This window comes from Pleurodeles waltl, chromosome 6 (assembly GCF_031143425.1).
Source record: "Pleurodeles waltl isolate 20211129_DDA chromosome 6, aPleWal1.hap1.20221129, whole genome shotgun sequence".
NCBI lineage: Eukaryota > Metazoa > Chordata > Amphibia > Caudata > Salamandridae > Pleurodeles > Pleurodeles waltl.
In genome coordinates this window covers 426,897,312-426,918,034 of record NC_090445.1, presented here as the reverse complement: position 1 = coordinate 426,918,034, position 20,723 = coordinate 426,897,312, and the positions used below count along the sequence as shown (strand labels likewise).

The 20,723-nt window shown below is 42.3% G+C and overlaps 1 protein-coding gene across 1 annotated transcript in view; it reads left to right on the top strand.

The window, feature by feature from the left end:
- LOC138299835 (chitotriosidase-1-like) overlaps positions 1–19,531 on the top strand; it is a 58,276-nt gene extending 38,745 nt beyond the window's left edge. The window contains exons 10-11 of the mRNA XM_069238433.1: positions 325–457; positions 13,139–19,531. Of these exons, the coding sequence (XP_069094534.1) occupies positions 325–457; positions 13,139–13,422 (417 nt within the window). The 3' untranslated portion in view covers positions 13,423–19,531. The remainder of the gene's footprint in view (positions 1–324; positions 458–13,138) is intronic.
- The last annotated feature ends 1,192 nt before the right edge of the window (positions 19,532–20,723 follow it).

Sequence of the window (20,723 nt, the reverse complement as noted above, 5' to 3'; positions counted from 1 at the left end):
GATACTTTGTGCAATGTGGGCTCCTCCTAGAATGTTACACTACATAAGGCCAACTGCATATGGTGACTGTGCCCATTTCACAGCATTCCAGCAGGTACTTTAGATGGCTAGATGAACTTGAAGATAGAGTGATGCACATGTAAACTCAAGAGTCCCTTCTGAGAGCATGCCTCACACTATGGAAGAAAATCTCAGCCAACACAGCCTTATAACCCCAGAACCTTTAACAGAGCCTCAGATAATGGAGTGCAACAGTTTCTGTTCAAACAGGTTAAGCCTGCAAATGATGGCCCTTGATGCTCTAAGATGTTTCATACTTTACAGGCACAGTACCTGAAGACCAATGGGTTTGGTGGTGCCATGGTTTGGGCTCTGGATCTCGATGACTTCACTGGCACCTTCTGTGGGCAGGGAAAGTTCCCTCTGCTCCAAGCACTCAAGACAGAGCTGAACCGAGGTGAGTTGACATATCTTACAGACAGGAAGGGGATTCCAAGGATTTTAATATGTACTTCCCTCTGACACCTACACAGCCAAGGGTGTCATGTTATTTGACGGCCCCCTCCCTATTCTTTATATAGTTTGTATTTAAAGTATTGAAATAGTTCCATTTAGATCTAAACCTTGAAATCTGCACTACCTAACTTGGTGCTTTACAAAAACATTATCAAAGACCCTTAACTTACTCCAGCACACCAAACAGGTCAGACGGCTCACAAAACTGCTCTGATAATGGTAGAAGAAATACACTTTTTGTTTAGACCAAAATCTTTCTGTTTCCGTACTAGCTGGGGACTGCTTTCAATGCTTGATCCTGGACCAAGTGTAGCTGCCTTTTTCCTGAACTCTTTTCAGTTTCTCACTGTGCCTTTACCTTTGCATTTTCTATGCTAGCCTCCAATTTCCTAGAAATACCCTTTTTAGGTTTCGTCTGCACAAGTGCGCTTCGTGCTGTGTTTGCAAAATCTTTTGTGAATAGAAAAAACATTCTGAAAAGGAGCTTGAAACCAGCCCCTTACTTACCTGGACTTACCATTGGCTTAGTCCAATATCGATCTCTTTTACGTGCTTCTAATTGGCCAGCACGTCGTTTGCTTTCACTTTCTGCTCTCTGCTGCTTTGCTGTCCTGCCTTCGGGTGGATTCTGGTCCAAGTACTCCTTCCGGTCACTGCCATTGGTTACTGGCCAGTCTCCTTCCACTAACCACATTGCTTCCCAAGGTGCTTTGTTTTCACTTTCACAGTGTACGGGGCACAAATCACAGTGTACAGGGCACAAATCACAATATACGGGGCACATGTCAAACATTTAGCAACTTCTTTAAAGGGCAATTAAGAAGAATTGTAAAGTGCTGTGATAGAAAATGGATGCTACCAGTCTGGATACAAGAGGATTTACAGAACGTCTAGACTAGAGCACTAGGAGTGTTGGGGGGAGGGGTTTTACAGGACAACCCAGAAACAGTAAAACTGAACAGGATGACACAGTCCTCTTTGTCTCACAAAGATTTTGACTGCGCATACAGCAACTGGATCATATGACCCTACCAGAAAACAAAAAAATTACCATAACATTAAGACCAGTGTTAAAAATATTACACTTCCAGTCCTGCTCCAATTACATTCCACACTGCGTTCTGCTGAAGGTGGCGCATACGCTTCCTAAAAAATATATACATATTATAATATGAAAATAATACAAATCGTTAAATGTTATAACACAAACAAATAGAAATAGGATGCCGCAAAATCACCAGACCTACCAAATTCACTGAAAACCTGACAGTGGGGGGAGGGGTGAGGCCTGGGAGGGGGTGGGTCCTCGTGCCGAGAGGCACCTAAGAGACACTTTTACCTCCACCCAGGCCCCAAACCCCCTCCTAAAAAAAAACAAAAAAAGCAAGCTTGCTGAGACTGCTGCCGATGTCCTGGGTGTTTTCACACCCATTAAGGGACATCAACAGTTAAAAACCTCCGAAAACTACCTGAAAACCACTATTTACAGTGGTTTTCAGCTTGTTTTCCCTGTCACTGTGTGATATTGACTCTTCACCGTGTGACCGTGTGAATGGAGTCAATATTGTGAGTTGACAGGTCTTAGTCACTGAAAAACAAAGTAAAATAACCACTCTAATCGGGGATCTCTGATATAGTTATTTAGTACAATTGTGCTCATCAAACTCCACTTAGCAGATGATCAACTGACTACAGTACTTTTAAGAAACGTGTCACGCAGCGTGTCAAGCCTCTCTCTCGCATTCCTCTGAGCCGGATCATTTAATTGAAACAAAACAACCTTATTGAAATGGTAAGGCATTGAGGATAAAGAAATAAAATGTTAGAAATTAAACTTAACCATTTTCTCAAGTAAATTTACAGCAAATTGTTACTGGAAAATATGTCATGCTTTCTACTGGAAACTCACTGTCATTTTTGTATATACTGCTTAAGAAAGATGATGTTAGATTACATCTACGGCTTAAAATAACTCTTGACTTGAGCCGCAACTTTACATATGTTCCTCTACATGCCATTCAAAATAGTAATTTTTCAGTTTCAATAATAGAATCGCTTAATCATTTGTCTTTTGTTTGTTTCCACGACTAAGGGTCATAGGCCTTCGAATCACGTGTATAAAAACACATTTAATAATAACTGCGGTTGTGAACGCTTGTGACGCATGGTTGGTATAGAGACTATTAGGAGGAATTTGACATCATCCATGGAAAAGAAATACAAATGATTAATAGACACATAGAGAAACACCGATCAATGCTATATTTTACAGCTTAACCGGCAGTCACAAGTGCAGTTATCTTGCAGGCACTAGAGTCATGATTTGAATGGTGCAGCAGGGGCTTTGGAACCAGGACCAAAAGTTGTCAGAACTCCTCTAAACACCAAATATTGTTATATTGTACTTCTAAACTGGCAGTCATAAGTGCAGTTGCCATGAAGGCAGTTGGGTCATTATTTGAATGGTGCAGCAAGTGCAGTGGCAATGTGGCCAAAAGCTCTAGGAACCCCACTAAAAACAAATTATTACTAAATGTTACTACCAAACAGGCAGGCACGAGCGCAGTTATCTTGGAGACACTAAGGTCATGATTTTAATGGTGCAGCAGGTGTAGTGGCACCGGGCCATAATTTGTCAGAAGTCCTCTAAACACCAGGGGCATATTTAAGAGCCCCCAGCGCCACATTAGCCTGCCATACCATCACTTTTTTTATGGTAAGGCGGCGCTAAAGTGTCTTGTTCCAAGGGCCATATTTACAAAGTGGTGCACTGCATGCATTGCGCCACTTTGTAAACCCTCGCATCACATTAGAGCTCAGAGCAGGTTTTAAAATGAGATTCCCATAGAAAGGTATAGGCCTCCTTGCACTTTGCTACACTAGCATCAACATTTTTGATGCTACTGTGGCAAAGCTCCACAATAGTGTCAAAAAGTTTGACGCTATTGTGCCAATGACCACCATGGTGTGCCGTATTATAAATACGGTGCAACTTTGGTGTCGTTATGTGCCGATAGGTAGAGAGCAGGAAAAGTGGCGCATCAGCTCAGATGCGCCACTCTTTCTTAAATATGGGCCCAAATATTGCTATATTTTAGTACTAAACAGGCAGTCACAATTACAGTTACCTTGCATTTAAAAGGGGCATGATTTGAATGGCGAATGAATCAGTGGCACTCCCCTAACTACACATAACTTTATTCTAATGCAATGCCATATTAAATAAGGTACCTATTACAAGTTTGGAACCCGGGGATATTAATTCAACATACATCACAACATAAACAACTATTAACAGTTCATCAAATCTAAAACAAACATTATTATAACCTTTTTCTAATTTTTATAATCCAGTTTGATAGTAGGATAGAATGCTTTTCCAATGCTTGTTTAGCTTGCTTTCAGTTCTATACTGTTTTGTCTATGAATCTGTTCTGTTCTTGTGAACCTTGGTAAATCATGTGAAGTGCTCTCTGTCCACTTTTTTAGTCCTAGTTTCGTTTGTGTTTTCAGGCCCTTATCCACTAAAGGTCTGACTAGTTCCTATATTTTTTCCCCTTTGTGGAGATCCCAGGTTTGGATTCTTTCTTAATTGTTGTAAAGTCTTTCATCTTAAGCCCAGTCTGTGCTATAATTATCTGCGCTTGCCACCCAAATGTCTCCATCCCAGTTTTATGCACGCATTTCTATAGCGCAAACCTGTGTGAGGCTATGGTGTGAACAACAGATTTGTGTTTTGCTACCTACAAAAAGATGCTCTTTGGTTAGCCCCTAGTTCTGCCTGTTCACTACTTTGTGGACATTTTTAAACTATATTGTACATGACCTAATGAGGCATGAATAGACAGTCGTGCAAACCGCCGATCTTCCTGCCTCAGCAGTTTGTTTGAAATGTCCCAAAATGCAAGCAGTTCCGACACAGTCAACCTATGTCTTATTATATTTAACAAGCCCCAGATTTACTAATGGCTTGCACTGCCCTTGCATCATGGAAGGTGATGCAAAAGCAATGCAACCCCAAGTGAGATTTTCTATGCCACTCAGAGCCACATTGCGTAAATAGTAATAGTAAATCTGGAGTAATGCAAGACAGTGCAAGTTGCTGCCTTGTGTTACTGTTCCTGGAATGGCTTTCCATGGGAAGAGTGTGGGTGTGCTCACACATCCACACATGGTTTTTGGCACATTCCCAGATTGACTCATTCCGAAGATTACTATTGTTAGTAAAAGTGCTACGCCTTCACATGTGAGGCGTAACGAGGAACAGTATGTTTATTTGTCCCTTTTTTTCCTCTTTCTATGAGTGCTACATTCAGCCTCAGAGGATTCTTTTTGTGCAGGAAGGTGTCTCTCCTTGTACAATAACAATCCTGCCTGCAACAAAGACACCCTTGCGCTGTGCTGCAAGGGTGCCTGTGTTGGTACTCAGCAGCCACTAGTGGACCGGCCAGATCCAGCAGAAAGGCACTATGGCCCTCATTACAACATTGGCGTTAAAAACCGCCTACGGCCGCGTGGACGGCCGCCAAAAGACTGTCGCCACGGCTACCAGCCTTCAGCCATATTATGACCACAGCTGGATTCCCGCCAGAAGGATGGCAGAAATCCAGCTGTGGCCATGCCACCAGCAGCGCCATGCCAGTAGACCGATGCCAGCCCATAACACAGCCCAGTGGTGTTCTACTGGCTGACTCTGCTGCTGGCAGCAGCGCCCCGTCCCACCTCCTGCCGGAGGACCCCCTGAACACAGGTAAGTGGGTGCTTCGACAGGGGAGGGGGCGTTTTGTGTGTGTGTATGGGTGTGTGTGTGAATGTTTGTGCATGCGTGTATGCGGGTGTGTGTTTCATTTTGAATGTGTGTGCATGTATGGAGGCGTGAGTGCGTGTATGTTGTGTTGTGTGAATGCGTGTCTGCGTGTATGTATGAAAGTGTGTGCAGATGTGTGTGTGAATGGATGTATGCATGTGTGGATGCATGTGTGTATGGGTGTGTGTATGCGTGTGTGGGTGTCAAGGCGGGATGTGAACATAGGGGGTTTGGAGAGGTAGGGGGGGTGGGAGGGAGTCTGGAGAGGGAGTGGGGGGAGAACCCTATCAGTGACAGGGAAGGAATTCCCTGTCACTTATAGTGCCTACCACCATGGTTTTCGTGGGGGGTAAGGAAGCCACGAAAACCATGGCGGTAGGCGGGGTCATAATCCCGTGGGCGGAACAGTGACGGCCGCTGGGCTGGAGATAGATATCTCCAGTCCGGCGACTGTCACCGCCATGGCGGTCAGAGTGGTACATTGGCGGGTTGGCTTCAGCCAACCCATAGTCATAATATAGTGGCAAGTACCACAAAGCCTGCTGGCGGTACTTACCACCGACCACCGGGGTCATAGTGACCCCCTATATCTTAGATGATATTGTGCATTCCTGCCCTCTCCGTTTGACACGGCACAGCGCAGAATCTGCCCTTATTTGTTTTAAATGGAACACAAGGAAAAGGCCGGATGATTCGTCTCAGGTAATTAGGAGCCTTAAATAGTTGTTAGTGGTGACATTGTCTAGGATCTTTAGATGTTTTGATTTTAAAGGATAAGGTTGGTCAAAAAATAATCAGTAGTATTAACAAGCATTGGCAAAACCAGTAGGCCGCTCCTATGCAAGATCTATTGGCTTTGCCAATGGGTTTTAACCATGTTGTACACCAGCATGGCTGTTGTTCAGCATGGCTGAAAGTTAGTGGTGTAGATGAGATTGGCGTGGAGTAGAGTGTCATACAGTGGAGTGGCATGGAGTGAAGTAGAGTCTCATAGAGTGGAGTGGCAAAATAACTACAAATAAGCACTATACACTGCTTTGCCTCATGGAGGCATATCATTGGTGGTACAAGGACCTATTTACTAAAAAAGTAGAGAGGGCTTTGTGCCAAAAGTTTTCAGCTCCTTGAAGCAGACGTAATGTTGGAGAAAGATTAACATTTTTTCCATGTTTTGCTGTTCTGTACGGCACAAATACAAACTTGTAAGAAGTATGTCTAAGAATAGCATTTTTTACTTAAAGGGTAGCCTTCCAGTACACAACCTATGCTAGACATCATCCTCACCCTTGCACACTGGTGCAAGGGTGTGTACATGGCACAAGGCTGCCTGAAGTACACCAACACCTGGGAAGAGAAAACCAGTGCCATATCTCTGTAGATGTGATGCTGCTCCGTTCTCCTCATTTAAAGGAGCACAGCAGCATTAGTTGCTACACTATGTTGCATCAAAAATAAGTACATCTTGCCCTTTATTTCGAACGTACTCATAACCTCTCATTACTTATGACCTTTTACCACTTCAAAAGCTGTTCATCACACCTTATGGATTTTTTTCTGTTATTTTGTGCAGAAGCCATCTATGCAGGTACCTCGTCCATTGTAAAGTATATCTATGGTATGTTCCTTGCTCTAATGTATAGTGAATTGATACCATTTGGTTCGACTGTGCTATGGAAAAACATGTAAATAATTAAATGTGGTGCCCAGGCTTCCCCTAGAATCACTAGGCTGAAACATGCAATGGTATGATGTTGGGGTTGGAGGATGGAGGAATGATGGGCAAAGCTAATCTTAAAATGCGTATATTGGGTCTGTCATGGGTGGTAGGACTAGCCTTCCGAGCCCTTGAAGCCCCATTAAAGCATATATAAAAGAGATGGATGGAATGCTTGAATTAATCTTTGCTACTGGTAATCACTCAGGGCACATCCAGTCCATCATTATTTTGCACACCACATTTTGCACCTCACCTTGGACGCAGCCATATGCAAATAAGTCTTAATCCTGCCCCAGTCGGAACAGTGCAGTTCAAATTGCCAGGCCAAATTCTTTCTGAACCAGAATACAAGCAACACAACATCTGCTTTGCCTTAGTTAGGGCTCATCAGACAGGTAAAACTTGGTTCCTGTGACACAGTGTGTACAGCACCCACATCTGGGCCTACCCGTTCCACTTAAGGTGACATACTAAAGTATATAAAAAAGTAATGAATGGATTGCTTGAATTAATTTCGTCCACTGGTGATTTCTGATGACTGCATTCCAGTCCGTCATTATTTTGCATACCATGCCACCTCAGTGTGGACCTAACCATATGCAAATCAGTCTTGACCCTGCTTCAATGCGAACAGTCCATGCTAGGAAATGTCAAGCCAGGTTCTTCTTGAACCAGAACACAAGTAACCCAGGAGCAGTTTCATGCTAGTTAGGGCTTATCAGCCGGTAAAGCTTGGTTCCAGTGACATAGTGTGCACAGGTCCCACATCTGGGTATACCCATCCCCGATAGGTTGACACACTAAAGTATATACAAAACTGATGAATGGAATGCTTGAATTAATCTCAGCCATTGGTAATTCCCAAACTGCTCCTGTGGATGAGGATGATCCCCAAGTCACCAAATCTACCACTGTGCACAACAAACTGCTTGAAGTACCACTAGTATCAAGACTGCCACAAAATTTGTCACATACTGGTTTTTAATACCAGTCCGACTACACCAAGGTAACTCTGCACGCAAGCCAGAATGCTGGTGTGGCTGCAGCTCTCATGGCACTCTGCTGCATCTTTTATGGGACTGCCTGCACCAAAACACTTGATGATATACATTCGCACCTCAATATTCTCCGCTTCCCTGCATACACAATTCTGGGCTCACCCTTACATTCCCACTTAAGTCACGCAGGGAACACCAGATTGGATTAGCCTTAAGGGTGGCACTGCAAAGCATTTTGTCACACTGGGTCACGGGCCTGGTCCCCACACACCAGGCTGGCTCACTATCTGTGGTACAGCCTGGGGATGGAGAAATTGACCCTAACCCTCTCCGCCCGAGGCACATAATTTTCTGACTTTGGCACCCCTTCCTGGTCCTTCTATCATCTATTCCTAGAGCTTACTCCACATTCTCTGACTGACAGAGGTTATACCTGACTCTGACTAACGGTGTTCCCTTCTGGAACATGGCATAATAGTGATGACCAACATATCCGTACGTTCTCGAACACCGCTGTTTCCAGTAGGGAATTGGGGGTTTGTTATGATAATACTTGTTGAGCTTACATTAACATATGAATACGTGCCAAATTATCAACAAGATTTTAAGGTTAAAAATTATTATTATGTTCTAACATGAGCCAGTGTATTAGATACGTAGGTTACATAATGCACAGGGCAACGTACTTGTAAGCTTATTCAGTTCTTAAAAGAATAAGGATATTGCCTGCATCTTTTGTTTCTTATCTATTTCAAGTTTTGGTGGTTTAGGCTGCCTGCTTGATTAATGGTTAACAATATCAACCAAATACATATAATTGACATTAACATTTTGAGAAATACAAAATACATAAAAATGTCAGTAGACATGAAGGTCGTGTTGAGAGTTCTCGTTTTTAATTTAACAATAGACTTTCAATTATTGTATGTAAAGCTAACATTTTTGGACAAAACATTCACATCACAAATGTCCTTAGCTGTGAAGAAGTGCTTCTTTGATGCTGTTGCTTTTTACTTTCTGTGCAATGGGACTCTGATATTCAGACAACAGTGCAGGTGCTCTGACCTAAAAAACAATTCAACCTTGTCTGATTTATAATTGCGTTAAAACAATTTCATATAAGGCTATAGAATATTGTCTTCTATAAAACACGCACAGAGTTGCAAGATAAATCTCACATATGAAGTACTACACTGCTTTGCCATCCACCAGTGTGATAAAACAAACATTGCAGCCCTATTACTGTAGCTTGGCAGCTGGTGTAGTTAATCACCAGACATGTGTACAAATTACCCTTTCTGACATGTAAAAAACGTAATTTAAATAATGATTAAATGGCCACTATGTAGGCCATGCAGCCCACAACCTAGGTTGCAGGATATTTCAAAATAGGACATGTAGACATTTTACATTACGATGTTCTCATAGTGAGTAGAACCCAAAAATCAGTTTCACTGTCGGAAGGCTGGCTGGTGCATTGATAAACATTGGCAATCTGTATAAAATGTACTTTAGCAATAGCATGGCTGGGACCAACTGAATACAACTACAAAAACACAACTCTCAATGTGTACTCAAAGAACAACGTAATGTTGAACTCAATTTTATTATCACATTTTATAATATATATGAAAGTACAAGGTTTTACAAAATTACATTTTCAGTGGCTGAAGCTCTTGGGGATAAGTTACATTAGTCTTTCATCAGTCAGCCACCTAGTGAGTATTCTTGATTAGGTGTGTTAATTGCTCAAAAGCAGATAATATGTCCGTGGTCTGGTTTGGTGTTTCAATTTCCCTGACAGGTAGACTAGTTGGCCTGTGTCAAGTCACTTATTTTGGTACAAAGGGTCCTCCCCTGTCACATGCAGTGCCAGATGACACCTGAACAGAACCTTTCTTTGAAATACCAGTCATGCACTATAACACCAGTGTGTTGAAAGCTGCACACATAATTTGTTTGGACTGACCGCAGGAGGGGCCGGTCATTACCCTACTTACCCCTATATGTCAGTGCATAGGCTCAGCACAAGGGTTGATTTATTTAATAAGGGCCACTGTGGTATTACAGTAGGGCACACAGGAATTGCTGGCAAAGTGAGTACTGTTACCCTTTGAATTTTTAGGCTATTGGTTATGTATGGCTCAGGAGTTATCCCCACCCACATGCTGACTTCAGCCATACAAGGGGGACACAACACACCTTTTTGTGAAAACTCAGGACCTATGGAACAACAGAAAAACAACTTCACATGCTTTTTCAGACATGTTAGGCTTGAAGTGGGTAAGAATTTCTCTAATGTTGGGGAGCTGTTTCTGTGGCGCCTCACAGTGGTGAAAGCTGCATCTTGTCTGGTTATTCACGTTTCTGTTGGGGGCTATACTCTCAGTCAGTCACATCATAGCGCTCACTTGTGCATTATGCCCTTGTGCTCTGTTTGCTGGTGGTCCTGCAGGTGCTACTCCATTTCCAGGTGCATTGGCAGATGTACCACTGTTGCGTAGGTTCTCATTATCCTAATGAAACAACTGGATTTGGGCGGCAGAATCACGTGTACTCTGGGGGACTAAGTCTGAACCCACTACAGGTGAAACCTGTCGGCCTAACCTGGGTTTTGTTCCGACTAACTAGCAGTGCCTCATCTCCACCCTAGAGCAGGGATGATTGGGCAACTGAGCGCATGACACAATTGACTCCTCAGGGAAATCGTGGTCACTCAGATCTCATCTGTTTCTCTCAGTTACATTAGTCTCACATATGCAAGGACAATCAGAGGCAGAGTATAGTTCACTAAGGTTTTATTGAAATAACTGCATCTTAGATAGTAAAGCATTTATTGCAATAACTAGGACGATGAAGCATGACAGGATTAAAATTGTGACAAGGGGAGTAAAACATAAAAATAACGCTCCCATATTGTTACTACGGTTTTTTAGAATAGTTCCTACCTAGTCTATGTTGGAGCACAGCATGTTAAGCTCTAATTCTGCCCTTCAGGTTCCCTTGGGAAGACATAATCCCTCATACCTGAGCAAGAGGCCTGTAGTCTACATAAGCAGCAAAGCACTTAGCAATCAGCATACAGGCATGGTCATCTGGCTGGAATCTCCCTCTAATGTACATGGGTCAAAGTAGTGTTTTTATAATAAAACAGCTGATGTTCCAAGAGAGGATCCCCATGTAAGAGTGTGTATGTTTCTGTGAACATTAGAGACAAAGCGTACCACTTTTGCCAGCAATCTATCTTACTGCAGCCTTGCGAAAAGCACAGAAAGAAATGTCTTGTTTAAGAAAGCAGTTCTCACCTACGCAAAGAACAGCTAGATTGAGAAAATAAAACAAGACCGCAAATGTGGCTATTTGTTAAAATAATAAAAACGAAGCTGAATAAAATATATCTAGGTTAAAGTGCACAGCGGCAGGCTTAGTTCGGTAAAATAACATGTATAGAACTATAGCTTAAATGGGTACACAGCACCACCAGCCCCATCGGCCGTCATGGAGAAAAATCCAACAAACCCTCCTCCCAGGGGTCCTCTTACTCCTTCTCTCTTTCTCTTGTGCTTCAGTGATATGGGAATAAAACAGGAGAAGGCGGAGCAGGTGAAAAAACAAGCCCTATCTGTGTCTCTAAGAAAGCCTGTTCAGCAGTCCAGATTATTCTAGTTGTGTTTCATACCATGAACTTGGAATTCATGTATGCGTTTGTTGGCCTTCTCATGCCACTGTTAAATGAGTGGCCACTATTAGGTACTAAAGGAGACGGGCAGCTAGAATAGAGCTCTAATTCTTTCTCACACACATTCACCCTTCAAGAGTCTGAGCTGCCGGTTCTGGTGTTCCTGCTTATCTTCCTATTTTTCCTAATTTTGCACTATTTCTAGGGCCTGCCCCCTCTAAAACCATGGATTTGCACACCTGCAGTCTTCCCTGTTGGACTCATCCCATTCCTACCTACTGGACCAGTCTAAATCCCTAAAATGTCCTGTCTAGATGACACCTTTAGTGCAGTTTAACACATTACAAGCAATAGGAAACAAATCCATACATCAATCTCTCCGTTACCTTTGATGCCTGGGGAAGACGCAGGAACATGTAACAGACAGATACCTGCAGACAGGCGCCAATGAACAAGCTGCGCATTCTTGTTGTTGGAAGAAAGAAAGCCTTGTCAGTCTGCTACGCCATTCTCAAATGAGAGGCTGACTTTACTAATTTGTTGTGCCAACTTCAGAACGAGGCTATGTTTAGTAGAAGGGCGCAGATGAAATTTGCAATCACAGGACAGGAAAAAAGCAGTGTGCAACAATGCAGTGTACACACAAAATTGCAACATATTAAAAGGAACTAAATGATAGCTAGTATTAAGGCAGTTATGTAAAATTCCGTCCTCATCTGTAGGAAACAGATTTTATTTCCACATCTGTATGACCTAGATTTCCATTTTCCATTATGTTTTTAGAGCTCTGCTTACTCTCTGCTCTCTAAGTGTGTGTTTGGAGAGGACAATCAATGCCCACAGCTCCCAAGTACTCTCAGTAACAATGGGCTAATTCATACCAGGGGTTTGCTAATGCAGAGAGCTTTTACACCATGAAAATGTTGCTGCACCTGTTATTTTAACGTGTTTGCCCCAACAGCTAAAATAACAAAACGGGTAATGTTAAGAGATTTAATGTAAAGATGTGGGTGTAGTTTTTGTAAACACCTGGCTCGTTTCATGGGACTGGCCATACCCTTTTGTCCCTTCCGTTGCGGGGATATATTTTTTCTCTCCCCACGCTGACAAACTTTTGATATTTACTCCTACTTTTTTGCAATCGCCACTTCCCAAGGCACACATAAATAAATATATATGGCATATATGTCCTTCCTAAAGATATATTGTTGTGTCAAAGCTTTGTTGTATTTTGTGTACTGGAGTCTTCAGCCCCCAACCAGGCAGTTGAAGCACCCATTATATTCCTCACAGTCTCTGAGATAGTCATCAGTCAGCCCTTTTGCTAAAATCTTGACCCCAATTGTAAGAAAACGGAGTGTACAATATTTTCCTGATTCTCACTATGACTGTTTATTCTTTATTGTATTTGTCTCCCTCAGGTGATTATCCATTAGGTGGCAGCTCTGCCACTGTGCCTGCCAGCTCCAGCTCTCCCCCCTCTGCTCCTGACAGTCCAAGAGATCCCAAAGATGGCACCTCAACACAGCACCTCACTCAGGGGCCATCAACAAAGAGTTGTCTCCAGGACCCCGATGGCGTTCTAAAGGCCGACCCAAAGGATCCCAGCAAATTCTACACATGCGTCCATGGTCAGATGTTTGTCTATGAATGCCCAGCAGGGCTGGTATTCAAAGATGACTGCAAATGCTGCAATTGGGCATGAGTGCTGTGCTACAGCTTTTCGGGTTCTGCTTTGGGGTGCCTGGTGCAGCCCCCTGCACCAATCGTACACTGTAACCTTTTAAACTCTGAGGAGGGTCTGGAGCCAAACAAATTAAATCATCATATATTTATTTTCAAAACAGAGAAAAAGTCTATAAATCCAAATGTATAATAAAGAATGCTCAATATACTGTCATCTTACAAATTTATTATTTACAATAATCAAATGGTTAAAATAATGGAGAGCTCGTTATTAGATAATCAGCAGAGAGTAAACAGATCCCTATAAGAGTGAGAAACCAACATTGCAGACTGTAGCGAACTTAGTTAGTTCTTTTAACTCCTACTGGCGAGAAAGCTTAGCCTTCCAACTGGAGTTACACACAAACCAACCTACTGAGATATCCCGTTATACACTGATCTTTTACGCAACAACATCAGGCCTCACATTCATACGCTGAGAACCTGGTGCCAATCATACGTTTCTGGTGCAGCTGTAGGCTAGGAAAAAACATAACATAAAATGTATTGCCAAAAAAGTCTTAGAAATACCCTTTGAAAAACCACAAATAAAAACCCTTGTCATGACAGTAGTACTCTATTTGAAAGCATGCATTTTTAGATTGATGTAAATCCTCTCAGCAGGGTAAGTAATATTACCATTTTAATAAGTTGTCGTGAGGCCTTGAAAAGATTAACACTTTTCTATTTCTGTCATTCACATTTGAAATATTTCTCACAGGAGATTTGCAGAAGAGCCACCATCTAAGTAGTAGAACTCCCCCCACACTTTCTGTTCAGAGTCTAGATTCGGACATGACATGATTTTATGGTGTTCAGGCACCACCATTCACACAGACACACACTGACGGATCCGAACATGCTCACCGTCAATGACTCATTGACAAACTAATGGAGTAAATGCACCGTCACATATTCAGTCACAGACATGGACTTGTGTTCGCCGCCACTCACTCAGACACATTTTCTCCTGTATATACTTACCGCACCTGATTTAGCTGTAAACCACTGGAGAGAAAGGCACAGGGATGAAGTCTGAATCACAGACAGCGACATGTGTTCACCCCCCGTATCTCACTCAGGCACATTCTGAGGGGACAGGGAGGGGACAGGAACATGCTTACTGATATTGACTCAGTGATACACCAATAGAATGACAGGCACTGTGATGTAGTGACACTCAAAACGTGCGGGACATGCTGAAGGGCAAGCTTTCCTCACTCAGAACACATCTAACACATGCAGAAGTGCAAGCTTTCCACACTTACACCAGGTTTACACATACAGAGGTACAAGCTTCATTCACACAGACCAGGTCTAGTATATGCCTAAGTGCGAGCTTCCCTCATACCCATGAGATGCAGACCCTCAAGATTCCCTGAATCATAACATGTCACACATGCAAATGTGCAAGCTTCTGCTACTCAGAATTTATCAAGGAATTGTGGGGGAGGATGCTTCACTCACTCAGAACAGGTCCTGCACATGTAAAAGTGGAAATCTCCCACTCGCAGAGCATGTCCAGCACATGCAGAAGTGCAAGCTGTTGTCACTCAAAGCAGATCTAGGAGTTACAGAAGTGCAAACCTTCCACACTGAGATCAGGTGTACACATGCAGAAGTGCAAGCTTAACTCACTCAGAATATCTAACACATGCAGGACTGCAAGCTTCCCTCACTCAGAACCTGCCTAATACATGCTATGGTGGGTGCTTCCCTAAACCAGAATTGGTCCTGCTTATGCGAGCATGCAAGTTTCCCACACTCACAACATGCCTTCACGATGTAGAAGTGCAAGCTTCCGTCACTGAGAACAAGTCTAACACATTCGGAACCTCAGACCAGGTACTCAAATGGAAAAGTGCCAGCGTCACTCCAACTAGGTCTACCACTTGCAGAGGGTTAAGCTTCCCTTACTCACAACAGGTGCTGCACTTGCAAAATCACAAGCTCACCTCACTCTTAACATGTCTATGAAATGCAGGGGTTCAAGCTTGTCTCTCTCAGAACATGTCCAGGACAAGCAGACAGGCAGGATTCTGTCACTGACTGTGTGTGGAAATCTTGCACTTCTGAATGTATTACAGTAGTTCAGGAGTGAACTCGTCCCTCTATAAATAGAAACCAATGAACTGGTTAGTGGCAGTCTACTAATGGTTCAGCCACACTTTACACATAGGAAAGTCATTTTTTGATTTGCCTATAACATTTGACCCCAGGGACAGATTTGCACAAACTTTACAATCCCTTAGTATATTCAGCTGTAGTTTGGCATGCCAGGTTTGAACAAGATATGTGACGGTAAAAAAGTTAAGGGGGTGAAAAAAGAAGTGTTTTAAATTGTAGCTATCATATATCATATAACATTTTCTGTGCCTCCGGCCCAAACTGCTGAATGGATCTGCACTAAAATTGGCATGTGATAACGCGTCCACCCCTTATAAATTACCTGTACCTGGACACGTTGGAGGTCGGTGAACCTTTTAGCCGAGTTGGGCTCTCCTCATCCTTGAATAGTCGGGTCACTTAAATCAATAATCAATAACTGTTGTGCGCGATAGCCAATACTCAATTAGTAGATCAAAATAACACATTAGGAATCAATAACAGTTGATATTTCGACGCACCATGACCTTTCAGTCATGAATAACCACACCGGTTTATTAAAAGTTAGTGAATTTATTTCCCTATATTAACAAAGCTAGCACAATGTATATAAGTCTCAAAACCAAATGATATATGTATACGAACATTACTAGTTGTCCATAGCGGCGCAAGAAACGCAATCTACAAAATATCTGAATGATAGTACATTCATTTATGGCAACACAAATCACTAATATAAGCAACTGAATTTGACTAATTTCGTACATCGGTCAGCATGACAAGATTTCAATTCAACATGGTGCATCAAGTTCATACCTCGACTAACCTCTAATTAGCATTGGCATGTGGGGCTTCATGCAAAACGAATTTAGTCAACACAAATTTGGAAAACTCCTAGCTTGGGCCCTATCAAAATAGCAGTTGGTACCTAAAAGGAAAAACACAATGCATAATACAATTATCCTTTCATATTTACCAATTACATTCAGCATTCAAGAAAGTCTTCGTCCTTCAGGTACCGGTTCAATCAGCGTGGGGCAAAGTTAAGGACAAGTTTCCTTGCAGCAGCAAGGAGAATGGGACAAAGTTACTGCATGGGTAAGACGGGGTAAATTAAAGTTAAAGTCTCTAGGGTGAGAATTCTCAAAGTCTCTTTCTCAGTAATAGAGAAAAGGGCATCAAGATGTCGTCTAAGATGGCGTCTGGCGTTTGGCTTCAAAGATGGCATCAAGGAAAAAAAATGGCTGACTTCTCTTTGTCCAGTGGGTTTAAGTAAGAAACATTCCAAATTCTACAGGGTCTTCCATTGGAGGGTTCATAGGGTAGCTTCAAATTGACAATGAAAAACGTCTTTCTACTAGCACTCTTTTATGCATACATTGTCCTTGGAGCCTTGGAACACAAGTTGTAACAAGGTTTGCCAATTATTTTGATATCTATACCCTCATTGTACGCACCTGAGGACTGACCTTGGATCAGAGGGGATGAAACCGGCCTAGTACGAAACCTTGGAGATACGTGTATTAGTCATCTTCTACTGGAAAAATACAACTTCAAGCAAGAATATATGTTACATTAGTTCAAGGAAAAGCCACGCAATTAGAATTTGAGACCAGGCAACTAGGCCAAAGCCTCTACTAAATTTAAGCTAAGCACAAACAGTTTCAATAAGAAATCATGGTACACATTTGCAATTATGACGGATTTCTACAATTTTCAATTCTTCATGATTAATAAAGCACGTTTATAACATTGGCGAACTACCCCAAGGGCACAATTTCCCCCGTACATTATTTTCTTTTCTAAAATCACACTACATTATACGATTTTGGTTACATGATGCGTGAATATATGTAGGACCCTCTTTATCTGCGCCATCACATGGAAGTAGAACTTTGCTTAGAAAGCGTGATTTTTGTTGGTTTGGGTTTAGTGTCAAAACTTTCAGTTGTCTTTGAGGTCTAAGCAGTTAAACAACTTGCTGTGTGGTCTTTAAAACATTAATAGTGTTTTATATCTCTGCAAATGGGAGTTTGCTAATTATCCATAAGTCCAGGAATCTACAAAAAAATAGGAGGGGTGAACAAGGAAACCTTTTTTCCCATAGTCCCTTTCGATAGTATGGTTTAAAAGTGGGAACCCTAGTACCGAAAGACCTGATTGGCTACTGCAAATCAAAAAATTATCTTACGCCAGCCAATTCAGGATACAGGGCACTGTCCCCATATCCAAATCAAAGAGAAAAGAAAGTACCTATTGGTGGGGGTTAGGGGTGAGCATAACCCTGCCCTCGCTCCCCCCAGTAGTAGAGTGACCCTCAACACGATGTGCATTACTTTACATTCGAAAAGAAAAAGCCAGAAAGCTTAAAGGATTGCAAAGTACAAGTTCTGATCCACAAATTCCCCAGCACCTAAAACCGATGCAGGGAACATCTGTACTGAGACCGGTACCTTGGTCCCCAGCCACCATTTTAGGTGTCGGGGACACAAGTCAGAAATCAGAATTGTGTGTCTGAGGCAAGTTTCAGGGCATGACTCTTGTATCGGAATCTCAAACTTCACACACTTTTTTGTAGAGGGAAAGTCAAATCACGTATTTGGTGGGAGTCAGCTAAAAATGGGTTTTCCCAGGGTGTTCGGCCATATATGTTTAAGCATGTTTGTTTATCCACTGTTTTTTTTACATTTTGCAAATTCCATGAGGTTCACAACGTTAAAAAAAGGCAATGTAAGGGTAAGAAAAGTAGAGCATAATTCGTTAGTAAACATGATTGATCCGAGTGAGATCAAGCAAAATATCCATTCCTTTGACCCAGAAGACGGCAGTGCCATTCTGCAAACACGTCTGCATTGAAAGAGGTGTGATTAGTAGCCTAGAGCTAGAGGGAAGAGGGTGAGTCCTGAGTCCAATGTGGCAGGAATCCATTATAAACAATTACAAACCCCAGAATGACCTCCACTTACTCATAGCTGCCAAGTTTCCCAGGTTCAGGGTAATCTGCTGGTCCAGTCCTGTTTTTTTCCTTTGAATTCTGGGACCTACAGTCCTATTTTATAATTGAATTCTGGAGCCTGTGGTCGCGTTAATTCCAAGAAAAAAACAGGACTGGATCAGCACGTCACGCGCTGACCTGGGAAACGTGGCAGGGCTGCTCACTATGAAATATTTTAAACAATGCAAGACAATGGAGAGCCACCCATTCTGCTACAGTAGTCTTTATATTGCCTTCAACTGCCCCCACTGCCTTCCATCTGTCCGAAGAACACAATACAAAGAGGGCGCACAGCAACTCCACTTAAGCCTATGTAGGGTTTTCTGTTTCCACTTTCTATGTTGCGTTATTTTCAATAGGGTTTAGCAGTGTTTTCAAAATTATTAAAAGCCAGCGTTAATCAGTGTTTACTATATACAAAATCATGTGGCTATTGTTCTCCTGTGATTATGGTAAAGTGTAATTTTATTACTGTTTGCTTGTTGTACTGACATTGTAGCATGACATAAAGGCCCATATTTATACTTTTTTAGCGCCGCATTTGCGCCACTTTTTGACGCAAAAGCGGCATAAACTTACAGAATACAATTGTATTTTGTACGTTTGCGCCGTTTTTGCGTCAAAAAGCGGCGCATAAACGGCGCTAAAAAAGTATAAATATGGGCCAAAGTGTATATGTCACAGTGATACATGTACATTAGAAGCTTGGATTCTATTATCGGAAGAGAGTATGTGGTAAATTACTGTACCAGTAGGCAATGCTGTTGGGAGCCCAGTGGTGGGCAATTATATGATAGATGTGTTCAGTATTCGGTGTGTGAATAATGTTTTGTCACTCCTGTGCTGTTGGGTGTTACGAAAGTGATGCAGTGATATCCAACAATATGCCACATTTTTGTTGAGCTGAATGTGAGTGCAATGTTGAGTCAAACCTGCCCTGTAGGATATTTGAATAAAGTTCTATCTGTCAGCCTATGCATTATTTTGTCTATACCTCTTCCCACACAGAAAGTGTTAATAATTAAAAATATCATAGTAAAGACGGCCTACCTTACTTAATTGATCACAAACAAACTATGACGAGACTAGCATAGAGGGTTTGAGCACCTGCATATTAACGTTCTAGGGTTTAAAACCGGTGAGATAACATGGGGGGCTATTGCACTTGCTCAGAAGATCTTTGTGAAATCTCTGGTCACAGTTTTAAAGCATCATAAAAATAACTGAGCTGGTTAATGCGCTTGCTGTGTGGCGGTGCATATAACATATAGGCCGTAGATCGGTATTCTATGCAAGATAGTGCATTGATTAATGCTTATGTTGCAGAGATCCTTGTACAACCTTCTGGTCCCCAGTTACAGTCCACTCTGATATGTGCTGTGCCCACGAGGAGCTGCATGCAACCTGCAATACTTTTGTTTCAATTTCTGCAAGTTCTAATTCAAGCTTTAGCTTTCCTAAGGTCGCTAAAATAGACTGCTTTGGGAGCAATAGACACTTATCTCTATTGATGTCCAAAGTGGCAGGTTCCATACAGGATACAATTCCAAAGAAGCACCAGGGGCCTTCTTATTCTTCAAGCAGCCTTAGACCTAGGACTTCAGCACACATACTCAAGTCAGGAGCGTGCCCAACCCGACTTGCACTGATTCAAACAAGGGCAAAGACAGTGCTGCTCAAAATGTGGGACCAACCGAACCTGCACGGACTCAAACAAGGGCAAAGACAGTGCTGCTTAAAATGTGTGACCAATAGAACCAGCACCGATCGATTCAAACAAGGACAACAACGATAGCGCTACTCAAAATGCATGGGTAAAGACAGTGCTGCTCAAAATGGTTGTGACCAACCGAACCTTCACAGATTCTAACAAGGGCAAAGAAAGTGCTGCATCATCAGGAAGTCTTCAGGGGACACATTCATCCAGCACTCCGGCAGCGTTGTGGGCTGTTCAAAGGAACAGTGCAATCTAAGGTCAAGCTCTGTGTGTTCCTTAGCGAGTAGCATAGCTACACCCGTAGAAGAGCAAAAGCAGGCGATGGAAAAATAAGTTAAATTGCTAAACTTCAGGGAAAAATCAAGTGACAAGACTGAAGCGTTTAAAATAATATCTTACAAGCAATGGAAAAGCCAATAGCTCTTGCTTCTGGGAGGCGTTAGCTTTGCCCTGCCTTTTGGTG